The 27,269-nt window shown below is 41.5% G+C and overlaps 1 protein-coding gene across 13 annotated transcripts in view; it reads left to right on the top strand.

Annotated features, from left to right (window-relative positions):
- NEK1 (NIMA related kinase 1) overlaps window positions 1–27,269 on the top strand; it is a 186,719-nt gene that overhangs the window by 82,409 nt on the left and 77,041 nt on the right. For 5 of the 13 annotated variants that reach the window (XM_036998866.2, XM_073232824.1, XM_073232822.1 and 2 more), the window contains 4 exons: window positions 10,731–10,814; window positions 11,237–11,320; window positions 11,765–11,842; window positions 12,413–12,508. In XM_036998866.2, coding sequence (XP_036854761.2) covers window positions 10,731–10,814; window positions 11,237–11,320; window positions 11,765–11,842; window positions 12,413–12,508 — 342 coding nt within the window. Of the gene's footprint in view, window positions 1–10,730; window positions 10,815–11,236; window positions 11,321–11,764; window positions 11,849–12,412; window positions 12,509–27,269 lie in introns of those variants that run through there. The other 8 variants (XR_012129688.1, XR_012129689.1, XM_073232826.1 and 5 more) reach the window with 4 other exon arrangements.

The raw sequence follows: 27,269 nt of genomic DNA on the forward strand, positions 1-27,269 counted from the left end.
CTTAATAAGTTTGGCTAGAGGCTTATCTATTTTATTTTCTCAAAGAACCAGCTCTTGGTTTCATTGATTTTTTCTATTGTTTTATTCTTCTCAATTTTGTTTATTTCTTCTCTGGTCTTTATTATGACCCTCTTTCTGCTGACTTTAGGCCTCATTTGTTCTTCTTTTCCCAGTTTCGATAATTGTGATATTAGACTATTCATTTGGGATTGTTCTTCCTTCTTTAGGTGTGCCTGGATCACTATATACTTTCCTCTTAAGACTGCTTTTGCTGCATCCCACAGAAGTTGAGGCTTTGTGTTGTTGTCATTTGTTTCCATATATTCCTTGATCTCTATTTTAATTTGTTCATTGATCCATTGATTATTTAGGTGCATGTTGTTAAGCCTCCATGTGTTTGTGAGCCTTTTTGTTTTCTTTGTAGAATTTATTTCTAGTTTTATTCCTTTGTGGTCTGAAAAGTTGGTTGGTAGAATTTCCATCTTTTGGAATTTACTGAGGCTCTTTTTGTGAGCTAGTATGTGATCTATTCTGGAGAATGTTCCATGTGCACTTGAGAAGAATATGTCTCCTGTTACTTTGGGATGTAGAGTTCTATAGATGTCTATTAGGTCCATCTGTTCTAGTGTGTTGTTCAGTGCCTCTGTGTCCTTACTTATTTTCTGCCCGGTGGATCTATCCTTTGGGGTGAGTGGTATGTTGAAGTCTCCTAAAATGAATGCATTGCAGTCTATTTCCCTCTTTAGTTCTGTTAGTATTTGCTTCACATATGCTGGTGCTCCTGTGTTGGGTGCATATAAAGTTATAATGGTTATATCCTCTTGTTGGACTGAGCCCTTTATCATTATGTAATGTCCTTCTTTATCTCATTACTTTCTTTGTTTTGAAGTCTATTTTGTCTGATACAAGTACTGCAACCCCTGCTTTCTTCTCTCTGTTGTTTGTCTCAAATATGTTTTTCCATCCCTTGACTTTTAGTCTGTGCATGTCATTGGGTTTGAGGTGAGTTTCTTGTAAGCAGCATATAGATGAGTCTTGCTTTTTCATCCATTCTATTACTCTGTGTCTTTTGATTGGTGCATTAAGTCCATTTACCTTTAGGATGATTATTGAAAGATATGTACTTATTGCCATTGCAGGCTTTAGATTCGTGGTTACCAAAGGTTCAAGGTTAGCTTCTTTAGTATCTTACTGCCTAACTTAGCTCGCTTATTGACCTGTTATTTACACTGTCTGGATATTCTTTTCTTCTCTCCCTTCTTATTCCTCCTCCTCCATTCCTTATATGTTGGTTGTTTTATTCTGTGCTCTTTCATGTTTCTTTTAACTGTTTTTAGTGGGTAGTTGATTTTATTTTTTGCCTTTAGTTAGTATTTGGTTGATCTGCTTTCTTTGCTGTGATTTTATTTTCTCTGGTGACATCTATTTAGTTTTAGGAGTGCTCCCATCTAGAACAGTCCCTCTAAAATACCCTGTAGAGGTGGTTTGTGGGAGGCAAATTCCCTCAACTTTTGCTTGTCTGGGAATTGTTTAATCCCGCCATCATATTTAAATGATAATCGTGCTGGATACAGTATCCTTGGTTCAAGCCCCTTCTGTTTCATTGCATTAAATATATCGTGCCATTCTCTTCTGGCCTGTAAAGTTTCTGTTGAGAAGTCTGATGATAGCCTGATGGGTTTTCCTTTATAGGTGACCTTTTTCTCTCTAACTGCCTTTAAAACTCTTTCCTTGTCCTTGATCCTTGCCATTTTAATTATTATGTGTCTTGGTGTTGTCCTCCTTGGGTCCTTTCTGTTGGGGGTTCAGTGTATTTCCGTGGAGTGTTCGATTATTTCCTCCCCAAGTTTGGGGAATTTTTCAGCAATTGTTTCTTCAAAGACACTTTCTATCCCTTTTTCTCCCTCTCTTCTTCTTCTGGTACCCCTATAATATGGATATTGTTCCTTTTTGATTGGTCACACAGTTCTCTTAATATTGTTTCATTCCTGGAGATCCTTTTATCTCTCTCTGCATCAGCTTCTATGCGTTCCTGTTCTCTGGTTTCTATTCCATCAATGGCCTCTTGCATCTTATCCATTCTGTTTATAAATCCTTCCAGGGTTTGTTTCACTTCTGTGATCTCCTTCCTGGCATCTGTGATCTCCCTCCGGACTTCATCCCATTGCTCTTGTATATTTCTCTCTGCATCTCCATCAGCATGTTTATGATTTTTATTTTGAATTCTTTTTCAGGAAGACTGGTTAGGTCTGTCTCCTTCTCAGGTGTTGACTCTGTGGTCTTTGTCTGCCTGTAGTTTTGCCTTTTAATGGTGATAGGAATAGTTTGCAGAGCTGGTACGAGTGACCGCTGGAAGAGCTTTCCTTCTTGTTGGTTTGTGGCCTTCCTCTCCTGGGAGAATAGCGACCTCTAGTGGCTTGTGCTGGGCAGCTGTGCACAGACAGGGCTTCTGCTTCCTGCCAGGCTGCTATGGAGTTTATCTCCGCTGTGGCTGTGGGCGTGGCCTGCCTCGGGCAGCTGCTCCAATATGGTGGAGCTGCATTTTAGGGGGAATGGCCGGGAGGCTGTTTATCTCTGTGAGGGCCCTCCATGCTCCCTGCTGCCCAGGGGGTTAGAGTGCCCAGAGTTCCCCAGATTCCCTGCATCTAGACCAAGTGTCCCAGGATGCTTCTGTTCGGCTGTGTGGTCCCTGTACCTTTAAGACTTCCAAAAAGTACTCGCTTTTCTTTGTCCCCTGGGCACCGGCTGTGGGTACCCGCTCACAGGTCTTACTGTCCTGTTTCCCTAGTATCCAGGGCCCTGCGCATGCACTGTGTCTGTGCTCTGGTGCGTACGGCTGGGGCTGGGTGCTCAGCAGTCCTGGGCTCCCTCTCCCTCCCCGCTCCGACTCCTCTCCTCCCGCCCGGAGCTGGGGGGAGGGGCCTTGGGTCCCGCAGGGCTGCGGCTTGTATCTTACCCTTTCACCAGGCGCTGGGTTCTCGCAGGTGTGGATGTGGTCTGGATGTTGTCCTATGTCTTCTGGTCTCTCTTTTAGGAAGAGTTGTCTTTGTTGTATTTTCAAAAATATATGTGGTTTTGGGAGGAGATTTCCACTGCTCTACTCACACCACCACCTTGGCTCCACCTTCCCCCTCCATGTATTTTATGTTTTGCTTTTATATTATTAAAGAGAGCCATTTTTGCAAAAGTGACTGTGACTTTGGCAGTTTTCCAAAGATCATTCCTTAATTTTTTAATACTTTAATATGTAATATAATATTTTGAAGGGAGAACAATGTAATTTGTTGCAGTTTTCTTTTATTCACTTATCTAATACTGTCATATTTGTAGATGATTTTGCGTGTGATTTGAACAGTTTTGCAATTATCAGTGTTATTACCTTCATGATATCCTTCGTCTTTTGCCAGATTTGCAATTTCCTTTGTTAGTCAATACATAACATCCAATAATTAGGGAGAGATTGATCAGCACAATGAATGTGCATAGAAACTGGTGTTGAGTGGGGACTAATTTTAGAGTGGTCACTAATGCATGTTTTGGGGTTGTGACAATTTTTCCTTCTCATTGTAACCTCTGAGATCTTTGTAATAACTTACCTATGGTACAATACAATGATGGATATTTAAAATAATACAAATTTTTCAATTTTTTTCAAGAAAAATATCAACATCCATGATTTAAGAAAGCACTTAAAGTTTTCCTTTGATAATTATCAATGCCCATGTTTCTACAGTTTGAAAATATATACCCATTTACACTGTGGTTTATCCTTATTATAACTATTCATAAAATCTCCATTTTACTAATAAAGAGAAGTGATATTAGAGAGATTGTAACAGATGCAGGTCTTAAACCTAGTATGTGTTTTCTAATAGTTTAAAAAATCACACCATAAATAACCAAACCTAAGTATTTAAGATTAAGTATTAAGTCTTCAAGATTAATCCTTTGGAGTTGGAAAATTGCTAATTATTATTTGATCAGTATATTATTTTAACTTCTTTGGGAAATCATAATAAATTACAACATTATTTCTATGGCAAAATGAAATCGAAGTCCCTGACCTACAAATAAGCATTTGGAACATAAATAATATTTAGGTTGAATTGTAATTTATGGAAACCATAGATTTCAAAATAATTTCATATGCTCATATATAAATTCAAAGTTTTCCCTTTGAGGTAACTGAAATTTTCAAAAAGTTCAGGTCACGAAAACTAACAAAGAATACTTTTTGTCCAAGTGGTTTGTTTTCTTCTGAACAGTGGTAACAAAAATTAACTGAAGTAACTGAGAATCTAATCCTGACAATAATTCTCTTGGGTGAGGATTATTGTTCCTGAATCAGAGGTTCTGAAACCGGCTCAGTCATCAGTACTTTCCCCAGGATCGCCTGGTGTGACTGGACAGCAGGCTCCACCGCCGCCTGATCCATCCAAGACGCAAGAGACGGACAAGCAGACTTTTAGTCACCAGGCCAGCCGGCTGGGAAATGGAGGACTGTTGTCCTTAAGATGCGTTTTAGCTCAGAGTTGATTTCACACTCCTTTTATGCTGGAGGGCAGGGGAATGGAGGGAGCAGGATTTAACAGATAACCCTGGGGCCTCCGGGCCTCAGCGAGGGTCTGAGGGGCCTGAGACGCTCTGTCCTTGGTGGGCCGATGCCCATCAGCACAGGTCTGGTCCAGATGTCCTGCTCGCTTGAAGGATAAGGATTGCGTCATCTCCCAAGCTGCGGGCAAAGTCATGAGCCAGCTGTGGGCAGAGCCGCAGTCACTCTGGCAAATCTATCAGGGAGTGTGTAGGGCTCGTGGCCTTCATTCAGGTCCTCCCCTTGGTTTGTCTTTGGACTATTTCTGTCTCTAAACTCCAGGCGCAAACTTGACAGTGTTGCCCTATGCGTCCCGGCTGTCCTTATCGTGTTCCTGGTGGCCCGCAAGGTGCTGGAGACCCAGCTTTTACCTCCTCCAGCCCAGTTACGATCATATGTCCAGAGCAGGATGCAAGTTCCGTGTGTTGACTTGCAAGATTATGCTTTTAACTCTTTTACTATGTTCTCTGTTCCTTTTTAAATCCCATATTAGTATTTGCTTTAATTTAGGTAAAACTTGTAGATGTGATACTTTTGCAGAGCAGGGAATAGGCAAACGTTTTCTATAAAAGGCCAGATAGTAAATATTTTAGGCTTTGCAGCCCACATGATGTGTTTTGTAACCTTTTAACTCTGCCCTGGTAGGGAAGGCCTAAAGAAAGGGAGTGGCTGTGTGTTCTAGTAAAACCTTAAGTACAAAATCAAGCAGCAGGCGAGATTTGACTACATTATAATTTGCTAATTTGTGTTACAGAGTATCAATAATAAATCAGTTCTTCGACACTAAGTTGTTTATTTTTAAAGGATTTTTTTTTTAGTTCTTCTTTAAAAATTACCCCCATATTTTCCTTTTAAAATAAGTTTGGTACATAGAAAGTGATACACATAATATCTATGTAAATTGTAAAGCAAAAGAGTATACCCAGGAGGTAGAACACTAAGCTCAGCGTATATGCTGCTCCCTAGTCTCGGGGTTGGCTGGCGTGTTTCTGTGAAGAGCCAGACAGTAAATACTTCAGGCTTCCTGAGCCGCAAGGTCTCCGTCACAACAGCTGACTCATACCGCAGCACAGCAGCCGTGGACTGTGTGTGAACGAGTGAGTAGCTGAGTTCTGGTAAAACTTTACTTATGGACACCAGAATTTCAGTCTCGTATAATTTATATGTGGTAATGAAATATTATTCTTTTCATTTGTGTCCACCATTTAAAAATATGGAAACCATTCTTAGTTCATGTGCTGTACAAACACAGGTGGTGGTCTGGATTTAGCCCGTGAGCCACAGTTTGCCGACCCCTGTCCTAACCTGCTCCTCTGTCTTCTCCCAGAGGTAACCGTTGTCTTGAATTTCAGATTTATCATTCCTATAAATTTTTTAAATACTTTTTCCCACATATGTATATGTACCTTCAAAGTGTATTGGTTTGTTTTGCTTATTTTTGAGCATTGTAAAAATAAACCATACTTTGTAGATTGGGACTTTCTTTTTTCATTCAACATTTTTCTAAAATTCTTTCATGTAGTTGAGTATAGCTGTATAATATTCCATTGTGTGAGTATACCACAGTTAGTTCTCATGACAACTAGTAATAGTTGGTTGTAGGTTGGTTCCAGTTTTGCTTTGATAATTCTTGTATGTCTTCTGTACACATATATAAGAATTTTTCTTCGTTATTAATTTTCTTCTGTTGAATAACTTAAAGGAAAACTTCTGAATTTTATAAAAAATGAAGCAGTATTATTTCTCTTGAGAAATATTTCTGTGAACTCATCTTAAATTATTCTGTATTATGCTAATGGAAAATGCCTTTAATAATCTATACTTAAACATTTCATTCATTCATTCATTTAGTGTTACACAAACACAATGTCTGCAATATATTAGGTTTGGTGTCAGCAAGAGAATTTGATAAGCAGTAAAGTAGATAGACAATTAAACCAACAATTAAGTAATAATAACAACTTCTGTTGAAAGCTTACTATGCCAGACTCCATGTTAAGCAATTACATGCAATATCTCTGTATTAGTCTGCTAGGGCTATTTTAACAAAATATACAAACTAAGTGGCTTAAACAACAGAAATTTATTATCCCACAGTTCTGGAAGGTGTAAGTTCAAGATCAGCATGTCGGCAGGGCTGGTTCCTTGTGAGAGTATAATACTGGTGAAGGGATAGACATACAGATTAATGCAACAGGATGGAGAATCCAAAAATGGATCCACACAAATATGCCCAAGTGATTCTTGATAAAGAAACAAAAGCAATTGAAGACAGGAGTGATTGCCTTTCAATATTAGTGCTGGAGAGATTGGACATCCATCCATAGGCAAACATAATAACCTTGACCTAAACCTCCCATTTTATAATCAATTCAAACCAGATCATGCACTTTCTTGTAAAACAAAATCATAAAACTTCTAGAAAAAAAATTTCATGACTAGGACTAGACAAAGAGTTCTTACATCTGACACCAAAAACCTTATCCGTAAGAGGAAAATTTGATAAACTGGAGTTCATCAAAATTTAAACTTTTTGGTCTACATAAGACCCTGTTAGGAAGAAAATACAAATTACAGACTGGGAGAAAATATTTGTAAACCCCATATTCAACAAAGGACTTGTATCTAGAATATAAAGAGTCACCAAACTCAACATTAAAAACCCAAAAGAATCCAGTTAGAAAATGGAACAAAAGACATGCTAAGCATTTCACTGGAGACAATGGCAAATAAATACACAAAAGGTGTTAAGCATCATTAGCCAATTGGGAAATGCAAATTAAAACCACAATAATGTATCTTACACACCTATCAGAGTAGCTAAAACAAAAAATAGTGATAAAAACCAAATGCTGATGAGGATGTGGAGAACTGTACCACCCACATTGCTGGTAGGAGTGCAGAATGATACAGCCACTCCGCACAATAGTTTTTCAGCCATTTTCAAATTAAAAATGGATTTGCCATACCAATAGCAGGTGATTACCCATTCTTGGGCATCTATCCCAGAGAAGAGAAAACTTAATTTCACTTGGGAATTTGTACTTGAATGTTTTTAGCAACTTTACTCAAACGGCCAAAAACCTGAAACAACTCCAGTGTCCCTCAGTAGTCAAAAAAACACCTAATGGCAGACCCGTGCCGTGGTGTGCTGCTCAGCAGTGCGGCGGGGCTGGCCATGGCTGTGTGCGTCCATGCCGTGGAAGTAGTACTGAGGGAAGAGCAGTCTCGGAAGGAGGCACACTGTAGGATTCCGTGCATAAATAACTCAGGAGGTGCAGTTGCAGATGGAGAGCACATTGTTAGTTGATGCTGTCAGGGATGAAGTGTTAGAGTACGGGTGCAGTTAAGTATCTTGATTACAGTGATGGTTACAGAAAGCTACACGTGTGATGAGATCACACTGGTGCAGCGCATGTATGATGGTGAAATCTCTGTTGTTTGTCCCAGAGCCCATTCAGATTTGGTAGTGTGCTGTGGTGTTTTGCGAGGTGATAAATTGGGGGAGACTAACGAAGGGCTCTTGGCAGCACCCTGTACACATCACCCTTCTGTGAATCTATAACATTTCAAACTAAAACATTAGAAAAATCACTTCAAAGTAACTCAGCATTTTTTACTCCTCATTCTCAAATCCCGTGAAGGGAAGACGTAGTCTCCAGCCCCGTCCTTTAAGTGGCTCTTGGCTCCCGTCCACTGTCCTGTGACTGTGTAGACAGCCGGGACATCTTCTGAGAGTCCCCTCACCTCCTTGCCTGGCCCTGCCTGTTTCTTGTTTTCCTTCCCCTTTTCTACTCTCTGACCTATGTTCCAAAAGCTCAGGTAAGGACAAGCCAGCACCAAGCTGTCCTTGAAGAGGGAGGAAACCGAGTGAGCAGTCGGCCCCTGCCCCACGGGAAGCGCATGCAGAGCTGGCCCCTGCGGTTAGGCGGTCTGCCCTGCACGCCCACCGAGCAGGCGGTATTTTTACGCCCAGGCGTACAGAAAGTGCCCGGGATTCTGCTGACGGTCAGCAGTAGCGAGGTGGCATTGCAGGCAGGTGAGATGACGGGCTGCAGAGTCCGTCGCCGCCCTTGCCCCTGGCCGTCGGGGTCCCGCCTTCCGCCGCGCCGACACCCCGGGGTGCTGCGGGGCTGGCTGAGGACGGTGGCCCCACAGCTCACCCGGGGAGGCGCGGCAGGGCTCCCAGGGGTGGCTCATTGAGTTGCGTTTTGCAAGATGAGTAGGTAGCCGTTTTAAGAAGACGGGTGCGATCGCGGCCTAGTCTGCGAACCGCGAGTAGTAGCTGTGGCCGGACGCGGGCTTTGGGGCCGAGCAGGGGCAGCCTGACCTTCCGCTCCACAGGAGGACGGCTGTATTCTGAAGGAGCAGCGCGGGGCCTGATGCGGGAGGATGTCAGGAAGGTGATGTGGCTGCACCCTAGAGAGTAGACGGGGTTGTGAGAAGAGACAGAGGAGAACCTGCGCCAGGGCAGAGACGAAGGGGGGGGCGCGATGGGGTTCACAGGACGCAGGATCGGCGACTGGCGGGCAGGAGAAACAGGCAGCGGGTGCTCCCGGCGGGCTGGCAGGGGTGGCTGGTTGTGCCCAGTAACCGAGGTGAGAATCAGGCCACGCAGTTAAAGGAACGATGAAGTCAGGCTTATAAACCGAGCTGGCTTTGTTACGCTGAGAGTAGAGTTGTCCAGATGTCAGTTGCACATACACACAAGCCAAAAATAAAAGGGCTGTGAGGTTGGTTTAGATCTGGGAACTGGCAACATGTCTTGAAGCCCGGGAATGAGAGGAGCAGGCAGGCCAGAGAATGAGTCTCCAGAAAATACCGGCGTCAGCCGTGAGCCAAGGAAGAGAAGAGCCTGTGGAAAACAGTGAAGACGGGACGGGCGCAGGAGAGGGTGCTGCCGTCACACACGCTGAAAGAGAAGGGACTTTTTTTTTTTTAATATGTGAGTCACAGGAATATTATGAATATTATATAGTCAATTAAGAATAATGTTTTTAAGGGTATTGAATGTGGGAAGAGATTCAGTGTTAATACTGAGTAACACTAATTAGCAGTAAGTAAAAAGTCAGAATATTTATAATACAATCCCAATATTGTAAAGTAAACATAAATGTACTCATACATATGCATAGAAAGAGATTTGGAAGGGAATACCCTTAAACTTTAAGTTTCTCAGATGGTAGATTTATGAATGACTTATATTTATTTTATAATTCTTCTTTACTAAACATGATTTTTAAGAAAGTAAAAATACTTATGTAAATTAAGTGGATTCAGTCAAAACTAATTTGCAGCAGAAATATTAATAGCCAAATTTGCTCAAAATGGTCCAACTGAATTGTGAACTAGGGATCATTGGTAAATTTATAAAAATATAGGGTGACAGTGGGATCAGAAACCCAATTGGAGGGATTTAAAAAATAAGTTAAAAAAATTTCCTGGTAAGCAGGAAAACCAAAGGTGAAGTATTTGAAAAGTACACTTTCAACAAGCTGATAAAAGACTTACGAAAGTGGGACTGAAGGACTGAGGGCTTTTCTAAGTTGGGAGGAACTTAAAGCATAGTTTTCTGCTGAAGGAAGAGAAAGTGGATAACTTGACAATCTGATACTATTTTTTGGAAAGATAAAATTAGTAACTTCTAATGAGATAATTCCAAGTTCATGATAAACTATGTTAAAGAAAAAAGAGTCAGTTTGTAGTTAGGTGTGATCATTTGCAAGACTAGAATAAGATGTGCCTGAATGTAAAGAATTTGAGCTCAGATATTTTATGTTGTGTGTGTGTATTTAATATTTAGTATTTAGTAAACATATACATGTGAAAATGACTGTCCCTTTATGGAGGAAAACTCTTGAGTTGGGGTTTAGCTAACCTCCAAAGCAGTTTAAAGAACAGCTATAATAAAACGTAGCTGGTCTCTGTCCTGAGTGGCTCTGTTGGGGGGTCAGTTGCTTCCTTCTGTCCTCCTGAAGGTTTTGGCTAAGTTGATAGAGGAAAATGCCGGGGTTGGTTGTCAGTGTATCGGAGGTGGTCAGCGTTTGCCAAAAGCGATGAAGTGGCACCTGGATATCCTTTTAAGATGCTGATGTGGTCTTAGTCATTCCTTAAACTTAGTACATTAAATGATGAACAGGGGATCCTGCAAACGCTGGCAGCTCTGTATGGAGGCAGGCCCAGCTCTTCAAGAGGAGGGAAGCCGAGAAACAAAGAGGAAGAGGTACGCCTCCCGCATGCTCGCTGCCTCCGCCACATCGCCATTTTTTGAGTTTATTGCCTTTCTTTCCTGCATGGTTTCAATTCTTAACAGTTATCTGAGGACTTTGTGGGTCTACAGGGACCTGTTAATATATTTTGACTGACATGCTGTGTCATAATTTTGCCCCATAACTGTTTCAGTATTCTGAGTTCAATTTCTTTTCTTTTGATAAAATTAAACATTTGTAATGTATTTCTTTTCAGAAATAAGTTGATCTAAATTAAACACTTGAAAGCTAATAATACATTTCCATTAACCAGATTTTAAAACTTTTATTTCTTGTGTTCAAATTAACCCTTTTCTTTAAATTAAAAAATTTTTAGCAGTAACATTGTTGATAGTTTTTCTTTTAGATTAAAATGTGCTTTTTTTTCTCCCTGTAGGTTTATCTTGCAAGGCTGAGACAAATAAGACTGCAGAATTTCAATGAGCGCCAGCAGATTAGAGCCAAACTTCGTGGAGAAAAGGCAAGTTGGAAGTCAGTGTTTACAAAAAGTTGAATCCTGTCACAGTGGGTTAGGGCAAAATGCTGTGCCACTAACGCAAAGTGAAGTGGGTGAAGGCCGTGGAAGTCCAAGACCAGAGAACTGTTAGGGATAGTCAGCCTTAGTTACATGCTTCAAAATTGTAAGACCATTTGTTCCAGAGGAATTCAAGAAAGGAAAATGTTAGTAGCCATGGACAGTACAACATGGTACATTTTATATCGTTCTCCTTTCTCCCTTTTTCCCTTTCTCCGTGATTTGATAGTTGTGGAGAGTTTGCCTGCAGCTGTGAGGGAAGATCACAGCGATGCACAGCTCTCCATTTCACATTTTTAGGTGTCGGTTTATTCATATTGTCCTCCACAGAGCTCTGTGCTGAACTGCAGGTTCCTGCCTAAATGCTTTGCTTATCTAATTATTTTGCAGAACGAAGCTGATGATTCGGAAGGACAAGAAGGAAGTGAGGGAGCTGACCTGCGGCGTAAGAAAGTGGAAATGCTCAAGGTACAGGCTAGAAGCGATGCAGGTTTTCTTAGAGAAAATTGAGACCGGAGATAGAAGGTTGTGTTCGTAAGTCTCAGGCGGTTAAATCACCTTAATTTTCTGGAGTTAATTTTTCATTCTCCCTTTATGCCTAACTTTTTGGTTTCAGAAAAATAGCGTTTTTCTCTCTTTATTGTCTTGCATCTATGCTATATGAACAGTTTGATGAAACTGTTGCACAAATATGTTAAACTGTCACACAAGTAACCTAACAAAGAAAAAATGGTGACCTTGAAAATGAAAGCTGCAATTGCCCGGGTCTGTGGACACGGGTGAAGTCGGGGTATAACCATCATAGTTTAGAATCCTTACATTTGGGTTCCTGTTAGCTGGTCCCTGCGCCCGCCTTCACTCGGCAGGCACAGCGCCGCTGCTGGGCACAGCCCTGGTCCGGGCCGGGTGGAGTGAGCCGCGCGCACCCACGCCTCCCTAGCCGCCCCGGGCCCAGGGGGAGACGGAGGCCTGGGGAGAACCAGGAGCCCCTCGCCCCGCTTGCTGGCGTCCGATCGTGCTGACGGTTGTCATTCGCAGGCCCAGGCGAGCGCGCGCGCCGCGGTGCTGAAGGAGCAGCTGGAGCGCAAGAGAAGGGACGCCTACGAGAGGGGGCGCAGGGCGTGGGGCGAGCAGGTGAGCCCCGCCGCCCCGGGGTCTGCCCTCCGGGGCGCCCCTGCGGGCTCGGGCCGGCGGCAGAGCCCCCGACTCCGTCGTCCCCCGCCCCCCCCACCCCCCGCGGCGCGCTGTCCTTTGTATCTAAGGACCATCTGTGTGAGAGTCATGTCGGGGTTTGATTTGGGGCGAGAACCTAATTCATTTGCTCGTCCGTTTTATTTCTCACCATCGTCAAGCTCCGGCACCGCTCGGGGGCCGCCCCTTCCCTCCGCTGCCGCTCTGCAGCCCTGCCTCTAAGACACGGAGCGGGACGCCTGTCGCTCTGTCCGTCTGTCCGTCCGGCCGTCCGGCCCACCGCTGCCGGCTCCTTTCAGTGACTGGGGCCTTACAGCGTATTCCCTCATGTCCCCTTTACTCTTCTTTTTACATTTTTTTTCCTTAGTTATTTGCTCTCTTTTTCTTTACTGGATATATTTTAGGTAATTTCTGTTGTTGTTAAATCCTGTTGGAATTTTGATGGGTATTACCTTAAACCTACAAATGAACTGAGGAAGCATCAACATGTTTTTAATAGTCTTTACCAGGAACATACTAAACACCTACATTCACTCATTGTTTCTTTTATATATCTCTTACTCAATTTTGATCATTTTTAACTCATATTTGTTTTATTTCTTACAAAGGTTATTTCTCAATCATTTATAATTTTTTTCTGTTTTTAAAGGTTTTTGATTTCCTAAAGGATATTGCTGATAGTTGGAGAAATTGTTGTTTTTTGCTTATCTCTTATGTGATGGGTTGGTTTGCTATTCTACCAATTTTCAGTTAATGTTCAGGTTTTCTGCAGGCTCCTCTATCATTAGCAAGTAGTCATGACATATAACGAGCTCCTAGGGTTCATCAATTGCTGGAGTTCACTGTGTGCCAGTCACATTATAACCACCGCACCTGCATCGCTGTGATGCCTTTACATCTTTACAGAGCAGATACTGAAAGAGTGAGACCGTTGCCACATTTCCAGTAAGTGCGGAGCAGGGATTTGAACTGGGATGAAGTCTTCATTCTTACGCACTTATTTTACCGTTTCTCTAAATTGTCCCTTTTGCTACCATTTTAGTCTTATTGCATCGGCCAGAACTGCCAAGGAGATGTTAAATAATAATAGGGATAATATTTTGTTCCTATTGTCAGTGGAAACACTTCATTTGTTTCTCTGTTATGCGTAGTAAAATAGAAAGGAATACAGGACTACAGTTCCCATTAATCTCTAGACTTTACAATTTTTATCAGAAATGTGTTCTGGAGTTTTTTGAAATGTCTTTTTGTATGTCTATGAATACGATTACGTCTCTTCTCAGTCCACCCGTCGGTGCAATAGACAAGGGGATTCTTTTCCTACCAGATGCCATTTAGCTGCGAGAGTAACGAGTGAAAGAAACTGGGCTCCAGAATCAGATTAAGTCTTGGAGTTTTTTGATGATGCCCTTGTTTTCTCTTCAAAGTGAAATAAGGTCATAACTGCTCTGTCTTCGCCATCCTCTGCAAGCTGTGTTTTTCTCTTTGGTTTGAAAAGTGCAGTCCTAGTGGCCTCTCACCTCGTTCCCCTTTGCTTTCCTCCCTTCAGACGGTGGGAACAGGCTCGAGTGTGAAACAGTAACGGGCGGCGTATCCGGTCTTCCCGGGAGTGCCTCGTAGGGACCTCCTGCCTCCAGGCCAGGACCTCGCCTGGCTCAGGTTATCATGCTGTTCAGGTCGTGTCTTCAGTCCGTGCGCTTTGTTTCAGACAAGGCACAAATAGGGCACGAGAGTGAAACAATCACGGTGCTGACTTACCTGCTCTTCGCCAAGAGAAAGTCGCACTGACCAAATTCATCAGAGGTAGAAATGATTCACCTTTGTAGTCAGAGCCAGTGATTTCTCTTATTACCCAAATGCCTTTGAAAATCACCCTAATCTTGAGAACAGTGTGAGCCTCGCTTGGGCAGCAAACACATGGGCAGGTGGGGACCGGCCGCTCCTGTTCCCTCGGGGTTTGTACGCTCGGCACATTCCATCCTAGGCTGGCTCGCACACTGGGGCGCAGCCTCTCTCAGGATGAACCGGGGTGAGACCCCCTGTGTTCTTTACAGTCAGCTTCCTCTCGGCACACGTGCCACTGCCATCCTTGTGTTCGGCTGCAGTGCCCACCGTGGGCTTTAAGGGCCAGTCCGCCTGGTTGTAGTGCGGTCTCCAGTGACCTGCTCCAGCCGTCCCCGTAGCACGTGGCGGTGACTGGGATAGTGATACGTCCGTTAAATAGGATGGACTTAGGCTTACTGTGAATCAGCCAAGTTCTTAAAATGTGATCTGTTATGAAGAATTGCTTGGGCATCAGAGCATTTGATAATAGCCGCCCGTGTGGCTTTGATTCTGTGATACCTGTAGTCTTTCGGGGTCAGCTACTCAAGTCTGTTCCCATCCGGATGCACACGTAGCCCCGCCTTGGCAGCAGGCCTACATATATAGTCCACCTGGCACACTGTGCCACCCGTTCACACACCTTGTATATTCCCCACATGGTAGAATAGCAGCTCTGAGTAGTCATGTTGTGATTGGCACGTGATATACTGAGGTAGCATATTTATCAGTGTGAGGTGTTTCCTTTTCTTCCAGTCATGTAGGAACTTCTTCCTTTAGTGATTCAGAATGTTATTCTAACAGCAACTCAAGCCACCTAATCTCAGAGAACACAAGCATGAGCTTTCACATCGTGTTTGTTTTCCAAAATCCACCCTTGGTAGACTAAAACATAGCCCACAAACATCTTTGAATGTGGTCTTAAGTACATCTTGTATAATGGTTTTCTGAAGCACAGCTCCCTAAAAAGGCTTCCTTTTTAGCTTGCTTCCCATTGCCCTGACCCTTCAGCAGGAGCCTGACCACCATCCGAGAGTCCAGAGAGACGTGGGCCTGGTCATCCAGTAGCTGCGCGTGGCTGACTGTCACACTTACCCCTTTGCCTTCCTCCCCCATTGGCACTTGCACTGACATCCCTGGGCTGCAGTCCTACACTTGCAGGTGGAGCTGTGCTACCTTGATTTTCATTGAAATTGCTCAGCACGGTGCCCAGTCGGCGTATCTCTTAGCACCAGTCCAGGCCACGCGCCCAGGAGTCTGTTCCTTGGTCAGGCTGCACTGTGCTTTGGGTACGAAGAGTCCCTCCTTCTGCCATGTCTCACTCTTTTTTGTGTGCTTAATTTCTGTCTCTGTCCCATTCTTTGGACCTGCCATACAGGCCCGTAAGGTCACACGCTCCCCAACTCTGGCTACTCAGAATGGTCTTATCCCTAGTCGTGAGTCGAGTCTCACCTGTTTAAATAGAGACATCGTGAGGTCAGCTTGGAATCATGACCCTGGGCTGGTGTCACTGAACACTGGCAGCGCTTCAGCGCCGTTGGCAAGGTGTGTATACTTGACGTGAAGGGTTCAGGACCATGAGGAGGACCAGGATTCCACGTGTGCCAAGGGCCTGTCTCTCAGCTGCTCTGACGACCTGCCCAGCACTGAGCTAACTTTCCTGAGAACAGGAGCTGGAGAGGCCCAGGTCGGGCGGGCGGTGGAGGGGGGCGCGGCGAGCCCGCTGGAAGCAGCGTCAGGCTCCATGTTTCAGCGCATGCGTGGCGTGGATGAGGCCCTGTGCAGCTCAACCCTGAGCAGGTGCTCTGCATCCTTCTTGCACGACAAGCGTTAGAGCTGTTGTCACCAGGCAGCTGGACCCCTGCACAGGAGCGCGGTTCTGTTTCCCCGGGTAACCGGCTGGAGCCGGGCGTCTCTCCTTCCAGAAGGCCACACGGGCCCCCTCACACCCACCCTGCACACTTTGAAGAACGTTCACATACAGCCCAAGAAAAGCACCCTGAAAGAGTCTGCCTTTACACTATGTAAACTAGAGTAAAGGATTTTTCCTCTGTATGTATTTTCTCTCTTTTAATGGTAGATATTAGTTCTAAAGAGCACACAAATGGCATTTTTGTGACCTCTCATTGACAGACAATACTAGTTTCTAGTATGATACAGCTTTGTATTTCCTCATGCTCCTTCAGAAATACTTCTCTGGTGGCAGCATTAAACTGTGGTAGGAGCCTGGCCTTTGAGGTCCAGCACACGAGCACCCCATTTTCATCTGGGGGGAAGTGTTTCATGGTGTGCAGTTCTGGTAAGACCATCAAAGGGGTCCCGTCTTCTTTTGGCTGGGCTACGGGTAGGTCGTCTAAAGCAAGACCCAGGGCTTGAAGCTTGGGCAGAATATCGCAGGAGTTGAGGTTGGAGTCTACTTAGCCCGGTGAGAGACCCTGATAGGCCATAAGGTGCTCCCTGCCGCCTAAGCTGGTCTCTCCGCTTCCCTCTGCCCCCCACTTCCTGCCTTCCTCCCAAGTTCCTCTGTGTTTGAACCACAGAACCGTAGCTGATTCAACATGAAGAATGCCCAGCGTGGTACCTGGTGAGTAGTGGCACAAATAGATATTTTCATTGGGAAATCTGTGGGCCCTGATATTTTCAGAGGTACGCACAGAGGAATTTTTAGTAAGCGTCTGTTTGGTGAATGCATCCTGATACGGTGAGGGAACAGATGAGTCCAAGAACCGGAAGGGCTGACGTTTTGTTTCAGCGCTGCCCATTAGCTGGCCTGTGTGGGGAACTGGCCTCATGTTCGGGCCTTTACTTCCTCCTCTCCTAAATGAAAGGCTTACCTCTGATGTTGCTCTGCCCGAATTGTCTAGAAAAATAGTCTTCATAATGTAAGCACTTAAGTCTAGTTTAATCTACAGAAAATGGATTCAAGTAATTATTTCAAAAGGAAGGCTAATTTAGCATGATCTGGATGTAGGATGGGGGCTTCATCTGTCCGTATTTACTCAAAGGACCATTGCTGTCACTCAGGAGTGGTTAACATGGTATTCAAATTAGAGTTCAAACTATTAACTCCCTGAAATGTTAATTATTTGTATGTATGTTGATGCATACCTCAAAAGTATCTTTGATCTAACAAATGGTAAAAACCGTTGCCTTAACTGCCTTAATCTGATTTCTTGGCATGAAGGCCCAGTTTTGTAAATTTTTCTCTTGGACACATTTACTAGTAAAAATTGTACTGTGAAACAGGACTTTAATATGGAGAGTAATTTTGATGTGTGGTGATAGGATTTTTTCTCCCAAATAATACAGTGTTGCCTTTCTCGTCCAGCAGGTATATATTGTGAGTGAAATACAGAGGGAGGGTAGACTCAGTTTTTTAAAAGGGTAGCAATGCATTTAAAAATTAAAATCCAGTGAAAAATTGAACTAGGGAAATTCTGTCTTGCTTAGGTCAGAGACTGTATTTTGGGTATGATGAGTTTCGTTGTAATTGTGTTTAATCTTATCTCGGGCATTTCATTTCTGTGTATTTCTGTCTTTGTCCTGCTCTTTGGATCGCTCTGCGAGGCTTCCTCTGGTGTGGGGACACTCCTTCTGGCCGCCCTGGAATGTTCTTATTCTTAGATAGATGTCCTTTTAAAATGCATCGTAGCTATGCTAGTTCAGAAATACTTTTCAGACAGAAATACTTTAATAGTTTTTGTTCTTCAAAGACAAGGTTTTGAGAAGTTAAATACGAATTTGATTAAATTTGGCCATGATGTATCTTTAGGCATATAAAGTTATGGGTGAAATTGTTTTTACGTTCAAAATATGAAGTTAGGTCACTTTATATTTTCCTACTACATATGAAATCCTTACTAATCGTTCAGCATATAGAGGTGAAATAGCATTTGTATTTATTGATGCCTCCGGAGTAGGTAAATGGATTGTTTCTTGTGTTTAGAAACTTGTCCTCTCTGCTTGGTGAAATTTTTATTTTTGTCATTTGGTGGCACTGCTGTTTAATTTGTCAGCAAATAGTAAAATTGACTCATAACAAGCAGTTTTATGGTGGTAATTAAAAATCTTTGTGGGTACATAAGCAGTAAAGAAAAGTCTTGAATTTATGAGCCAGGTGATAAAATGTCTAGGAATAAAGCTCCTACAGCAGATTGTTTTTTGACCCTGACTAAGGAAGCTTTTGGGCCAGTGTTTTATTCCTGTTGCAAATACCTGTAAAACTTTGAATTTTGAAAAATGTGCTTTGAGTGAAATACGTATTCTAGACTTAATTGGATGATCGATTCCATGACAAAATTGTTTTGTTTTTGTCTTCTGTGAAACTTTGTTTTCTCAGTTGAATTTTTCTGTTGTTTGTCATATTGGATCAACTTTCTGAACTAAGGACTCAGTCTAATGTTTTCTCTTTTTTGACAATTTAAAAATACATAATCATTTTCTATCTCAAGATTGGTTAACATAGAATAGCCGTAACATTCAGGTAGTAAGTATGTGTCCCTGATGTTTACACAGAAGGCTCAGGTTCTGTGCTGATAACAGGGTGACCGTGTGTGTTACCTTATCTTGTAATGATGTTGCCACACCTCAGTAGTTACTCTGAATCACCTTTATATTTTCAGTAACTGACATCGTTCTGTTATTAAATAATATTAAGAGTATGTTGATTTATTTGCCTTTGTTCTTCAGTTAGATTTCATGTGTCTGAGTTTCTTTGCTTGTTCATTATTTCAGGTTCTTCTCAGGAGAAAAACTAGCATTTGTTTGATTATGGAACATTAAGTATTTACTACTGAAGGTTGCTGAAGATCATTGTTACAAGGTGCCAGTAACTGTCTTATACATTGGGTCATATACAGACCTGTCATTGGCCATGTTTGTAGCAGCCAGGGAGCTTTTAAATTAATACAGAGTGAAGATTCAGTAGTGATGTGTGAAACATTTTCTTTATTAAAAACATCTGTTGAAGAGGTGAGGCTTAGAACCTCACCCTCTGTTTTGAGAGAAATCTTCTGCATCCGTGGATGTTTTATTGCCCTTGTCTAGCTTGGATTAACACATAGTCTACAGGCACACACCTGATCATCTACATTTGCTCTCTTACAACACTAAACTATGTTTTCTACCTTTATCTTGCATCTACCTACCACTTCAGCATTTTATTAAAAATAATAATAATAATAGTAATAATAAAGGGAGAAATGTGGGATCCACATATAAATCAAGTATAAAAATCAAACAGATATTCATATTTGACCTGATTGTTTATAGTTCATAATGCATGATCAAAACCAAAAGTTTCTGTGATGACTGTCCTTGTACTGTTCACCATGTAAGAACTTATTCACTATGTAAGAATTTGTTCACCATGTAAGAACTTGTTCGTTATGCTTCAGAAGACTGGAGACTGATGAGAATTAGGCTTGGGGTGGATTAATGATTGTGCATTGAGTCCCCTTTACAGAATTTTATTGTTGTTAACAACCATTTGATCAATAAATATGAGAGATGCCCTCTCAAAAAAAATTAATAAATAAATAAAAAATTAAATAAATAAAATAAAATAAAAATAAAAATGCCGGTAGCTTCCCAAAGTCCACCTCTTAGAATGAAAAAAAAAAAAAAAATCTGTTGATTAAAAGAAAAGATTTGCTTCTGTAGATACAAAGATGAAAGTATGAGTAGAATTTAATAGAGATAGTCCATATTCTAGCGTGACCCTCTACTGTACTGAATTTGATTATCTCTGGTCTCATACCCTGTTTAACTCACAGCAGTTTATCAATCAAGAGATTTTTGTTGCTGTTACATTAGGTTTCTCTTAAAGTTAACACAGAAATACCTCTATTTAATATACCTAATGATTTTAGAATATCAAAGCAAGGTAAAGTGTTTTCAATCCCTTTATGTGCCTTTGGCCATTTAAGGACGAATATGTAACTATTTGCTATATAGGCTTTAAAAATTTTTTAGGCCACGTCTACAATTGCAGAGGGCTGCACCAGTGCCTTGCTTAAACTGTGTAAGAATTACGTATGCATGTGTGTAGAAGCATTAAAAACAGTATAGAAAATAAAGTGGAGTGAATCTGAGCAGTAGGTGTATAGGGGACATATTTTATTTAAGAGTTTCCTTAATGTTCTTATTATAAGCATCTGCCCAATAATTTTGGAAATGTCTTTTACGATAATCTCTATCAGTCTAAGTGAAAATGTATCATAGGTTGGGAAAGGGAGTCGGTGCAGTTCTTTAGCAAAATTGGTTAAATTTATAATCTCGATTAAAGATGGTGGCGTGAGAGGAGAGGCAGAGGCTTCCTCCTAAAACTGGATACAATTAGAAAATTTAATTGGCGCAACTAATCCTGAGAGAGCAACAGGAAAGAGGATGCATCAGACTGCACACACCTGGAGAAAAGAGCAGACCTCACCGAATGGGGTAACGTACCAGAGCTGTGGCTCCGCGGGACCTGAGCCCTTCCCTCACCCCAGCTCAATGGCGGGAGGAAGAGAAACTGAGCAGGGAGGGAGTGGAAGACTTGGGACGGCTGAATACCCAGCTCAGGAGATCTGCGCTGGGAGCACAAACCTACATTTCATGGTGCTTTCATGAGACTCGCATGACTACCGGGTTGGAAAGTTAATACAGGCAGAGTTCCTGGGGAGACTGGGATTCCGGCTGCTTGTGGAAAGCAGTGATCCATATCTGACTGCTCTGGGACAAAAACTTATACCTGTGTGCCCGGCCCACTGGCTCAGGCAGTGGAGACAGGCACAGGAGCTCTTTCCTGCCCCAAGTACCACTCCCCTGCGACCCCCGACATTGCTTCAGGGGCTCAGCAGCTCCAGAATAGAGCTTCTGGACACTAGAGGGCGCCATATACAACATGAAACGCCAAAGGAACCTTGTCCAGAGTAAAATTGTTAATACAACTCCCGAGAAAGATTTAAATGATATGGACCTCGTGACTCTTCCTGAAAGGGAGTTCAAAATAAAAATCATCAACATCCTAATGGAGGTATGGAAAGACATCCAAGAACTCAGGAATGAATTCAGGTCAGAGATCCGATCGTTAAAGAACACGATGGAGGGTATTAAAAGCAGGTTGGATACGGTGGAGGAGACGATAAATGAAATAGAAACTAGAGAAGAGGAATACAAAGAAGCTGAGGCACAGAGAGAAAAAAGGATCTCTAAAAATGAAAGAATATTGAGAGAACTCTGTGACCAATCCAAGCGGAACAATATTCGCATTATAGGGATACCGGAAGAAGAAGAGAGAGAAAAAGGGATAGAGAGTGTCTTGAGGAGGTAGTTGCTGAAAACTTCCCCCATCTGGGGAAGGAGATAGTCTCTCAGGCCATGGAGATCCACAGATCGCCCTACACAAGGGACCCAAGGAAGACAACAGAAAGACACATAGTAATTAAAATGGGAAAGATCAAGGATAAGGACAGACTGTTAAAAGCAGCCAGAGGCAGAAATAAGATCACATACAAAGGAAAACCCATCAGGCTAACAACAGACTTCTCAGCAGAAACCTTACAGGCCAGAAGGGAGGGGCATGATGTATTTAATGCCCTGAAGCAGAAGGGCCTGGAACCAAGATTACTTTATCCATCGAGATTATCATTTAAATTTGAAGGAGGGATTAAACAATTTCCAGATAAGCAAAAGCTGAGAGAGTTTACTTCCCACAAACCATCTCTACAGTCTATTTTGGAGGGACTGCTATAGATGGAAGTGTTCCTAGGGGTGGATAGCTGTCACCAGAGGTAGTAAAATCATGGTAGGGAGGGTGGAGCAGCTGATTGCGAAGCAAATGCAAAATTAAATTGACTATCCCCAAAGCCAATCAAGGGATAGAGAAAAAGTATGGAATCTGATACCTAATATATAAATAATGAAGGAGGAGAAATAGAAAAGAACCTTTAGATTGTGTTTGTAACAGCATACTAAGTGAGTTAAGTTAGACTCTTGGATAGTAAGGAAAGTAACCTGGAACCTTTGGTAACCACGAATCTAAAGCCTGAAATGGCAATAAGTACATACCTATCGATAATCACCCTAAATATAAATGGACTGAATGCACCAATCAAAAGACATAGAGTCACTGAATGGATAAAAAAACAAGACCCATCTATATGCTGCTTACAAGAGACTCACCTCAAACCCAAAGGCATGCACAGACTAAAAGTCAAGGGATGGAAAAAGATATTTCATGCAAACAATAGGAAGAAAAAAGCAGGTGTTACAGTACTAGTATCAGACAAAAGAACTTCAAAACAAAGAATGTAACAAGAGATAAAGAAGGACATTACTTAATGATAAAGGGCTCAGTCCAGCAAGAGGATATAACCATTCTAAATATATATGCACCCAACACAGGAGCACCAGCATATGTGAAACAAATACTAACAGAACTAAAGGAGGAAATAGACTGCAATGCATTCATTTTAGGAGACTTCAACACACCACTCACTCCAAAGGACAGATCCACCAGATGGAAAATAAGTAAGGACACAGAGGCACTGAACAACACACTAGAACAGATGGACCTAATAGACATCTACAGAACTCTATATCCAAAGCAACAGGATACACATTCTTCTCAAGTGCACATGGAACATTCTCCAGAATAGATCACATACTAGGCCACAAAAAGAGCCTCAGTAAATTCAAAAAGATTGAAATTCTACCAAACAAATTTTCAGACCACAAAGGTATAAAACTAGAAATAAATTGTACCAAGAAAGCAAAAAGGCTCACAAACACATGGAGGCTTAACAACACGCTTCTAGTCGATGGATCAATGACCAAATTAAAATGGAGATCCAGCAATATATGGAAATAAATGACAACAACAACACAAAGCCCCAACTTCTGTGGGACACAATGAAAGCAGTCTTAAGAGGAAAGTTTATAGAAGTCCAGGCAAATTTAAAGAAGGAAGAACAAACCCAAATGAATAGTCTAACATCACAGTTATAACAATTGGAAAAAGAAGAACAAATGAGGCCTAAAGTCAGCAGAAGGAGGGACATAATAAAGATCAGAGAAGAAATAAACAAAATTGAGAAGAATAAAACAATAGAAAAAATCAATGAAACCAAGAGCTGGTTCTTTGAGAAAATAAATAAAATAGATAAGCCTCTAGCCAGACTTATTAAGAGAAAAAGAGAATCAACACACATCAACAGAATCAGAAATGAGAAAGGAAACATCACGACGGACCCAACAGAAATACAAAGAATTATTAGAGACTACTATGAAAACCTATATGCTAACAAGCTGGGAAACCTAGAAGAAATGGACAACTTCCTAGAAAAATACAACCTTCCAAGACTGACCAAGGAAGAAACACAAAATCTAAACAAACCAATTACCAGCAAAGAAATTGAAGCAGTAATCAAAAAGCTACCCAAGAACAAAACCCCTGGGCCAGATGGATTTACCTCAGAATTTTATCAGACATACAAAGAAGATATAATACCCATTGTCCTTAAAGTTTTCCAAAAAATAGATGAGGAGGGAATACTCCCAAACTCATTCTATGAAGCCAACATCAGCCTAATACCAAAACCAGGCAAAGGCCCCACCAAAAAAGAAAATTACAGACCAATATCCCTGATGAACGTAGATGCAAAAATACTCAATAAAATATTAGCAAATCGAATTCAAAAATATATCAAAAGGATCATACACCATGACCAAGTGGGATTCATCCCAGGGATGCAAGGATGGTACAACATTCGAAAATCCATCAACATCATCCACCACATCAACAAAAAGAAAGACAAAAACCACATGATCATCTCCATAGATGCTGAAAAAGCATTTGACAAAATTCAACATCCATTCATGATAAAAATGCTCAGCAAAATGGGTATAGAGGGCAAGTACCTCAACATAATAAAGGCAATCAGACAAAAGAAAGAAATACAAGGAATCCAGATTGGTAAAGAAGAAGTTAAACTGTCACTATTTGCAGATGACATGATATTGTACATAAAAAACCCTAAAGATTCCTCTCCAAAACTACTAGAACTGATATCGGAATACAGCAAAGTTGCAGGATACAAAATTAACACACAGAAATCTGTGCCTTTCCTATACACTAACAATGAGCCAATAGAAAGAGAAATCAGGAAAACAATTCCATTCACAATTGCATCAAAAAGAATAAAATACCTAGGAATAAAACTAACCAAAGAAGTGAAAGGCCTATACCCTGAAAACTATAAGACACTCTTAAGAGAAGTTAAAGAGGACAACTAACAAATGGAAACTCATCCCATGCTCTTGGATAGGAAGAATTAATATCATCAAAATGGCCATCCTGCCCAAAGCAATATACAGATTTGATGCAATCCCTATCAAATTACCAACAATGTTCTTCAATGAACTGGAACAAATAGTTCAAAAATTCATATGGAAACACCAAAGACCCTGAATAGCCAAAGCAATCCTGAGAAAGAAGAATAACGTGGCAGGGATCTCACTCCCCAACTTCAAGCTCTACTACAAAGCCACAGTAATCAAGACAATTTGGTACTGGCACAAGAACAGAGCCACAGACCAGTGGAACAGATTAGAGACTCCAGACATTAACCCAAACATATATGGTCAATTAATATTCGATAAAGGAGCCATGGACACACAATGGGGAAATGACAGTCTCTTCAACAGATGGTGCTGGCAGAACTGGACAGTTACATGTAAGAGAATGGAACTGGATCACTGTCTAATCCCATACACAAAAGTAAATTCAAAATGGATCAAAGACCTGAATGTAAGTCATGAAACCATAAAACTCTTAGAAAAAAACATAGGCAAAAATCTCTTGGATGTGAACATTAGCGACTTCTTCATGAATATATCTCCCCAGGCAAGGAAAACCACAGCAAAAATGAACAAGTGGTACTATATCAAGCTGAAAAGCTTCAGTACAGCAAAGGACACCATCAATAGAACAAAAAGGTATCCTATAGTATGGGAACAAAAAGGTATCCTACAGTATGGGAGAATATTTTCATAAATGGCAGATCCGATAAAGGCTTGACATCCAAAATATATAAAGAGCTCACATGCCTCAGCAAACAAAAAGCAAATAATCCAATTAAAAAATGGGCAGAGGAGCTGAACAGACAGTTCTCCGAAGAAGAAATTCAGATGGCCAACACATGAAAAAATGCTCCACATCGCTAGTTACAGAGAAATGCAAATTAAAACCACAATGATATATCACCTCACACCAGTAAGGATGGCCGCCATCCAAAAGACAAACAACAACAAATGTTGGCTAGGTTGCAGAGAAAGGGGAACCCTCCTACACTCCTGGTGGGAATGTAAATTAGTTCAACCATTGTGGAAAGCAATATGAAGGTTCCTCAAAATGCTCAAAATAGACTTACCATTTGACCCAGGAATTCCACTTCTGGGAATTTACCCTAAGGATGCAGCACTCCAGTTTGAAAAAGACAGATGCACCCCTATGTTTATCGCAGCACTATTTACAATAGCCAAGAAATGGAAGCAACCTAAGTGTCCATCAGTAGATGAATGGATAAAGAAGATGTGGTACATATATACAATGGAATATTATTCAGCCATAAGAAGAAAACAAATCCTACCATTTGCAACAACATGGATGGAGCTAGAGGGTATTATGCTCAGTGAAACAAGCCAAGCGGAGAAAGACAAATACCAAATGATTTCACTCATCTGTGGAGTATAAGAACAAAAGAAAAACTGAAGGAACAAAACAGCAGCAGAATCACAGAACCCAAGAATGGACTGACAGTTACCAAAGGGAAAGGGACTGGGGAGAATGGGAGGGTAGGGAGGGATAAGGGGGGGGGAAGAAGTAAGGGGGTATTATGATTAGCATGTATAATGTGGGGGGTGGGGGAAAGGGGAGGGTTTTGCAACACAGAGAAGACAAGTAGTGATTCTACAACATCTTACTATGCTGATGAACAGTGACTGTAATGGGGTTTGTCGGGGGGACTTGGGGTAGGGGAGAGCCTAGTAAACATAATGTTCTTCAAAAAAATAAAAATAAATAAATTTAAGAAAATTTATAATCTCTCTCCTGTTTATTTACAGTTAAATTACTTTTTAATCTTAAGGTTTTTTTCATTTATAACATGTATTTCTGCTTCTTATCTACTGCTGTATCATTAAACCTTATACAATCCTAAAACTTTAGATTCTGATTATGTACAGATGGGAGGTTTCTGTTTTTATTCTGCATTCTAGAGATCAGAAACTTGCTTTGGGAAAGTTTATTTTGTCAGGAACTAAAACCAGCCTTTAAGTGTTTAAGACAAATAACTATATTTACTGGAAACTAAATAAATGTCTGCTGAACTGTACTAATTACTACCATTTATTAGGCACACAGCTGTGCAATTTACATACATTATCACATTGAATCCCTATAGCAAGGAGACAGTGCTACAACATTCCTACTTTAGAGAGAGAAAATTTGAAGTTCAGAGAGTTTAAGAACAATGAAAAATCACAGGGCTAGTAAGTGAGTTTTGGGATCTGAGTATAGAGCTGTCCCACTTCAGCTGCATTTTATGACCTTAGACAATGACGGGCTGTTCAGAGTGGCTGCTCTACAAAGGTCGTGGTCACCAGCCCCCTCCTGGCTTTACATAGTCCTTTCTCTGACTTTTGTTTTATTTGTTTATCCCCGGATCATTTAGCACACATTTATCTGCTTTTATTTTTCTGTAACATATTCACTGATTTATGTGTCCCCCTTTCTCTTCCAGATTAGGGTCCTTTGAGAGACAGTCTTGTGTCATCATTGTTTTGTCTTTTCTTTTTTCTTAATTGTGGTTTGAAATTATTGCAGTTAGCTCTGGTCTGC

The sequence above is a fragment of the Manis javanica genome, chromosome 3 (genome assembly GCF_040802235.1).
Source record: "Manis javanica isolate MJ-LG chromosome 3, MJ_LKY, whole genome shotgun sequence".
Taxonomy (NCBI): Eukaryota; Metazoa; Chordata; class Mammalia; order Pholidota; family Manidae; genus Manis; species Manis javanica.